At 45.2% G+C, this 7,075-nt stretch overlaps 1 protein-coding gene across 1 annotated transcript in view; it reads right to left on the bottom strand.

Annotated features, from left to right (window-relative positions):
• Positions 1–3,132: 3,132 nt before the first annotated feature.
• HEPHL1 (hephaestin like 1) overlaps positions 3,133–7,075 on the bottom strand; it is a gene marked incomplete at both ends in the record, with an annotated part of 29,149 nt that continues 25,206 nt past the window's right edge. The window contains 6 exons of the mRNA XM_079539821.1: positions 3,133–3,335; positions 3,413–3,493; positions 4,517–4,676; positions 5,259–5,398; positions 6,071–6,293; positions 6,713–6,819. Coding sequence (XP_079395947.1) covers positions 3,133–3,335; positions 3,413–3,493; positions 4,517–4,676; positions 5,259–5,398; positions 6,071–6,293; positions 6,713–6,819 — 914 coding nt within the window. The remainder of the gene's footprint in view (positions 3,336–3,412; positions 3,494–4,516; positions 4,677–5,258; positions 5,399–6,070; positions 6,294–6,712; positions 6,820–7,075) is intronic.

The following is a 7,075-nucleotide window of genomic DNA, read 5'->3' as shown; positions in this document are numbered from 1 at the left end:
TATCATAGCTAAGGTTCCATTTTTGAGATGTATAGACAGTGTGGTGCTTATAGAGCTGGGACTGCTTTTTTTCAGCTACCATTAGCTTATGAGAAGGTTTTTATCACTCAGAATCACTATGTACTTTTGCAGGTTTTTACACTCAGCATCATTTTTCTTGCTGCATGCACTTGTATCTGTCACTTAACTCAGGCACCCTTTTTCTTTGCCCAGAAAGCTGTGGTGCCCCATCCCTGGAGGTGCTCAAGGCCAGGTTGGATGTGTCCTGGGCAGCCTGAGCTGATGGAGGCAATCAGCCCATGGCAGGGGTTGGAACTGGCTTTACGGTCTTTTTCAACCCAAACCATTCTGTGATTCTATGATTTTTTTCACACGACTTGCAGAAAGCAGTGAAGCGCGGAGATCCTTGTATCCCATGGGTGATTTCCACCTTGCTGTCTGTCCACTTATCCCTGTCTTTTAACCAGTTAGTCGTCAAGGGCCTTTCCTCTCACCCTACAGTGACTTTGTTTCTTTGAGAAACTTTAGTTAACTTTGACTTCCCAGATGTTTTATGGAGATGTAAGCAGGCTATCGTTCAAAACCATCAATAAGGCACAATTTCCTTCGAGGGGAAAAAAAAAAGAAAATGAAGGTTTATTCTGCCATCATCTGTTTGGCTCTTTTGATCACTTTTTCCATGGCTTTGGAATAGTAACTGCCAGCTTCAGTGTGGGTCTCAGGGCTGCTCACAAAGCCTGGTCCACACTGACCTTGAATGTATGCAGGGTTGGGGCATCTACCACCTCTGCAATTTGTGCCAGTGCTACACATCGCTTAATGTAAAAAATGCTTTCCTTACAACCAGTCTGAATCTCCCCTCTTTCAGTTGGAAAACGTTTCCCCTTGTCCTGTCACAACAGACCTGCTGAAGAGCCTGTGCCCTTCTTTCTTACAGCCCCTTTAGATACTGACAGGCCACTCTCAGGTTTCCCCGCAGCCTTCTCTTCTCAAAGCTGAACAGCCACAGCTCTCTCAGCCTGTCTTTGTAGAAAAGATGTTCCATCCCTTGGACCCTCCTCTGGACACGCTCCAACAGCTCCACGTCTCTGCTATATTGAGGACTCCACATCTGGACTCAGTGCTCCAGGTGAGGCCTCACAGCACAGAGCAGAGGGGCAGGATCACCTCCCTCACCCTGCTGGCTGTGCTGTGCTGGCTGCAGCCCAGGATACGGTTGGCTCTCTGGGCTGCGAAGGCACATTGCTGAGGTTGTTGTGACCCACTTGCAGATGGTGCACTTGGCTCTGCCGAACCTCATAAGGTTCAATGCGGCCACCGTTCAAGCCTGTCTAGGTCTCTCTGGATGGCATCCTGTCCATTGGGCACGTTGACTGCACCGCATTTGCTTGATTTGCTCTGCATTCCTGCTGGTGCTTAAGCCCATCACAGATGCTCCCCTTCATTGAAGATACTTTCCACAACTCCTCAATGCAGGGTATGCCTCTTCCTGCATGAGGCAGGCAGGTAAGGCTAAATGCTGTGCTTTATGCTCTCTGTGATGCCTTCTGGTCTCTGTGACAGCCTCTGTCACCCGGGCAAACTGTGATGATGTCCGAAGGCCTTGAGAGCCTCTGGAGGCTTCATTCTTGATTCCCAGCCACCATTCAGCTGAGAAGTGTGCCAAGTGAAACAAGCTGTGCCAGAAGGTTTGTACAAATAACCAGATCTTTATTAGCCTTGTCATCATTTTGGCTGGCTACTATGGAAAAAAATATATTTATGATTCTTTTTCTAAAATGTCAGACCTGTTAGCTACTCTGAAAGGAAAAGTATCAAATAATTTCCTTTATTAACTGTGAATGTTTAAGTGGAAGGCTTTAATTTTTGTATGTAGATAGAGAGCAAATGTTCTGTGCAGTGCTTTTGGACAGAAATATCTCAATCAATGTTTACAAAATAGAAAGATAACAGGGTATGGGGGTATCTATTTTTATCAGCTCAAGGGATTTAGAAAATGAGTGTGGAAGTGTTTATTGCTATAGCATAGCTCCTGTGTGGGCTCACAGGAGCAGTTCTACTTCACGTGCATGCTCTTAAATAACTGGAGAAAACAAGGAATCAAGAATCAACTGATAAGCACCCAGGAAAAACTTCTTCATCTCAAATACCAGTGCATCGACCCAGGACATCACTAGGCTGCAGTAGGAGGGATGGGCAGCAAAATTCCCTGCATTTGAATGAACTTCAAAATACAGAACGGGGGAAAAAAAATAGAAAAGAACAGCAAAGTGGATTTACATTCAAAATCAGCTTTGGATCAACAGTTTCACAGATGTGTTTGTTCTGAAGTTCCTCTGCAAGAGCTGTAGCTGACGTGAGCAGCTGGCTGGCAAGAGTGAGTGCTATGTAATTAGACATCAGCTATAAACATTCAAGTAGTATTAAACACGGCCTGATTCTGCCTGTCTTTTCTGCAAAGCACAGATATCAACATCCCAATTAAAGTTTGGGAATGAAGCACTGCTGGATGCAGAGAAGAGTTACAGAATCAGGACCACAATGAGCAGCAATCACAAAGTATAACTTCATTGGGGCTGCTCAGGGCTAGATTTTTAAAGGGATTAACAAATCTGTTGCAGATGCTGAGCTTCATCAGGTGCTAAAGTATATTGGTAGGTACTTAAATGCCTTTAAAAATCTGTCCCAGTGCACAGCTTCCTCATTTAACAGGACAAAGGGAACAAAAAAAAAAGGGAAAATCAGTTAAATGCTGATGAATTCATTGATGCAGACTCTGGTGTAAGACTGGCTTCCCTTTGGGAAACCTCAGGGACTTGCAAACTTACACCTGTGTCTTCAGGAGCTGGATGCTAAAGCAGTGTGCGCCCCGTGGTTCTGCACAGAGCACATGGGTGCAATGCTGCCTGCTCCATCCTCCCATGGGAACGTTGGCCAAGAGGTGTGGTGCCTCGGGCACAGCTGGGTGGCGGTGGGGGTGGGGATGGCAATGGGTGATACGTGGCCCTTTCCTGCAGTTCTCAGGAGTGCTGGCAATGGGATGGGACTTCCAGAGTGTGTCTTGTTCTAGTTGTAGCAGCAGCATTTTGTGAAACCTGGCATGGCTCTGTGGATGGTGCTGAAAGTGGGGATTTACAGGGAATCTGCTAGAAGTGCACTTTTGTCATTCAGAGCCTGATATTGGATCCTGCTTCCTTGGTGGGTGATGAGGGAGAGGAAGGCCAATGTGGTCAACAGCAGAATGAGTCCAACGGAAACAAAGGCTGCCAGCATCAGGCTGGCTTCCCCAGGAGTCAGAGTTTTGCCAAACATGTTGTCCCCTTGGCTGTCAGGATCTGTGCAAAGAGAAGTGCTTTGTGAGGAATCCACATGAACATGGAAAGTTTGAAATGATGTTGGAAAAAATCCATACCCTTTGTGGTGGTCCTATTTTGTGCAGTAGTTGTACCATAAGCTGCGGTCGTCAGTCCTTCTTCTGAAGGGGCTTCCAGCTCTGTGCAGAGAGAGAAAAAATGCAGTGGAGTTGAAAGCCTTGAAAAACAGTGGAAAAGTAGCACTGGTTTTCCCAGGTTCCTTCTACCTTCGTAATCGAACAGAAATCCTGATTGCATCAGCACAATGATAAATACATTGCTCCAGGCAGCTCTGTGGACTAAGTCCACTTTGTCTGCAAGGATCTGTTGCTTCACTTCTGCATTTGCTTATTCATTTGAAATTTCAAAGCCAGAAGGGATAAAATGCATAAAATAAATTCACCTTGTCCGAGGAAGGAGGATTGGGGCTACATATGGCATTACATTTCTCATTCTGCCCTGCCAGGGTTACAGGTACAAGGTGTGCCTGCTGAGGCTGTGCAGTCCCTGCACAGGGATGTGGGAAACATCGACTGTGCTGCCTGAGGCAGGAGATGCTGGACCTGGGTGTTTTGTGAAATTTTGTGACATGGAGGTGCTCACAAAGCGCTTTTGACTTCGCTTACAAGTGGTGGAAGGGATCAGCGGCTCTTAGAAAGTTTGCCAACTTAATCAAAGGAACACCTCTTTCTTGGGCTGCATGAACAACCAAGAAAATGGAGCATCTTATAGCCCAGCTGATCTCTGCCTGTGCAAGAAGGAACGAGAGCATTCCTGTGAGCCAAAGTTGACTGCAGGAAGGAACCAGCCCCGTGCCTGTCTTACAGCAGGACTAAAAGACAGCTTTGCAGTTGCCTTCTGTACCACCTGTGGATGACTCATGGCCTGCAGGCTGTCAGTGCCTCCAGGGAGGCTCTGTTGAAGCACCAACTGCTTTCACATTGCAGAATGCAGCATAGCTATCTGTTCCTTGCCACATCATTCAGGCACCCCCATATGATGCTCATATGATGGGCAGTTGCCCAGGGCAGCATGCTGTGATTTCCAGGTGCTTCCCTGGAATGTGTGCAGTGCTGACAACTGTGTCGCCTTACTTCCCTGCCTTTCACCCACATCACTGTGATACCACTTCAGAGCCCTAGGACGTATTTCTGCCACTGCACCTGATTTATTGATGGTGTAGGTCGTTTCCATGCCAGCGTGTATGTGGTCAGCTACGTGGCAGTGCAGAAGCCACGTTCCGGGGTTTTCTGCTACAAGTTCAACGGTTTGGAAAGTCCCAGGAAAAAGGTCATATACATCTCCTCTGTGGCTTTTGTCTGTCTGTGGCAAGGCAAAAGCAGCATTGTAAGTGTCCTGCCTTACTGCATCCAAATACCCCCCAGGCACTGAAATACTCCAATTGGACTTTTCACTCTTTGAGGCAGATAAAAGGCTTCTTGTCAGCCTTATAGCTGGGAGCTGAAGCTCCCAGGAAAATACCTACACTGTATCAATTAATTAATTAGCAAAAGGGGTGTCCTCCTAGAGACTTCAGGTGGTGATTGAGCTCAGGTACTGCCCTCTGAAAAACATATTTTTCTGATAGTCCTCCCAGTGCCAAGCTGTCACAACATCAAACTGTTCTGTGAACTGCTCTCCTCCCTCCGTCTTCCCTTACAGCTGTGGGTAAGCATGCATCTCAACCCACGTGACCATTTCCTCTAATAGTGACATCTAATAGGTTCAGACATGTAGAAGCATTGCAAGGAACCCTTTGATTCTGTGTCTCCTTTACAGGCATATCTCCCACTGCTCTCAGTATCAGCAGGGCTATGTGCTCACATTGCAAAAATAGCCCAGAACTTGGACTTTATTTTTCAGGAATTTCCCATTACACTGTTAAATGTGATTTATTTTACCAACCTTGAAGATGAAGGTTTGTGCATGGAAGTGGACTGTATGTACATCTACTTCATTACCCATTCCTATCAAATACCAGTTTGTCGTATCACCTTCATTCATGGTTAGACCCAGGAGACTGTTATAAATCTTCCCATTGATTGCTGGAAGAATGACAAAATAAGAGTGATTAATAACTGGCTATGAAATGGGTGATGATAACCATCAGGCACCATCTGTACTTTCTCTCCAAGGAGAATGGGTGCCCAGCACATGTGTCAGGTCAAGGGCTCTCTGTAGTGACTGCAGGGAGACCGTCATGTTTTTGTTTCACCTAAGGGCATAGCAGCAACCATTTAGTTGTCTCGAGAAGCACCAGGTAGTGTTTTCACCTGTTGAGATCGATCTCCTGAACAAACTGGGGTTTTGCTGATAAGCCTCATGGAAGAAGAGGGAACAGTAATCGCCTAAAATGGGTAGAATCTGTAGAAGCAGAAGTTTGCTTTGCCAGGGCTGTTCCTGCACCCATGTGTTCTGTTCTGTCTGGCTCCTGGGCTGATTGCTTCTACAGACACAAATTTAAAACGTCATCCTTGCATTCCTACAAGTCAACAAGGAAGGCAGCTCCCAAATGACAAGGGAATTTTGGCAGGGCAGCCTCTCCCCACAAGGATAAGACTGAACTAGCTTGCCTTGGCTGGGCCTCATGAAATCTTTTTGTTTCCAGTGCTGCAATTTATGAAGGTGTCACATGGTTGGATAGTTGCAAACTAAGCCAACATCTTCCTAAAAGTAAACCTCTATCATCTTGGCTGCTGCCACCGAGTCCTACATACCATGCTTGTTGTTGCCTTCCACAAAGTCCTTAGTGGAATTAAAATCATCAGGACTCTTGTGAAGGTATGTTTCAATATTCTCTTTTAAATACCAGGATTTGTTTTCGTCGAACACCATAAACAGAAGAGTAAATTCACGATCAATGTCTTTTCTCAGGCCATTTTCATCTAGAATTCCTTTTCTGCAAACTACAAGAGGGCCAATCAGACCACTGTATGTGTCCTGAAATGACATAAAAATGTGTTACAGATTTTCTAGTTTATTCAGTAATGAAATAAACACAAATAGGCAACACATTAGATAAAGATAGAATATCTGAGGAAAAAAGTGAGAAAAAAATCATGACTTCATCTGCTTAAGCATGTCTTTCTTGTTACATTTGAGTCCCAAGTTTTGAAGTGCCTTCACCCCAAATGCCTTCAACTATTCTTTAAGGAGGGAATCACATTACCAGAGTGTATCCCTGAGGATTTCAGTAGATTAAAATAACCAAGACACATGCAAGTGTTAGCAAAGATGACAAAGCATCCAGCTCAGTAAACCTCTTCTCCAACTTGTGCTCCTTGTGGAAACATCTTGCAAGATGGGATACTCTATCTAAAACAACCAACTGTAATAATAATAACAACCTTCTTGGTTACCTTTACAAAATTTGCTGTTGAATAGTAAACCCAAGTGATACAGTTGGGATCTGTTTTCCCAGGGCCAGATCGCTCTGGGACATTCCATCTGTAGGTGTTTATTTCCCCTGAAACAAAGAAAAATTTTAGCAAGAAGAGCTGCATGTCAGAAGCTTTGAGTAGCGTGTAACTGATAGCTGTTGCCCCCCCATCAAAAAATGATCTGCATCAAAGCTTCCCGCGAAAGCATGCAGGAATGGCATGTGCTCATGTTTCTGCATTCTAGAAGGTTGGTTCCAGTGGTGTAAAAAAAGGCAGTATCACCTCCAAAAGGAGATCTGCAGATGGTGCTGGAGCAGTAACATCTCATAGAGGGAATCTGTT

This window comes from Tetrao urogallus (assembly GCF_951394365.1).
Source record: "Tetrao urogallus genome assembly, chromosome: 1".
Lineage (NCBI taxonomy): Eukaryota > Metazoa > Chordata > Aves > Galliformes > Phasianidae > Tetrao > Tetrao urogallus.
This window is presented reverse-complemented; position numbering and strand designations above follow the sequence as displayed.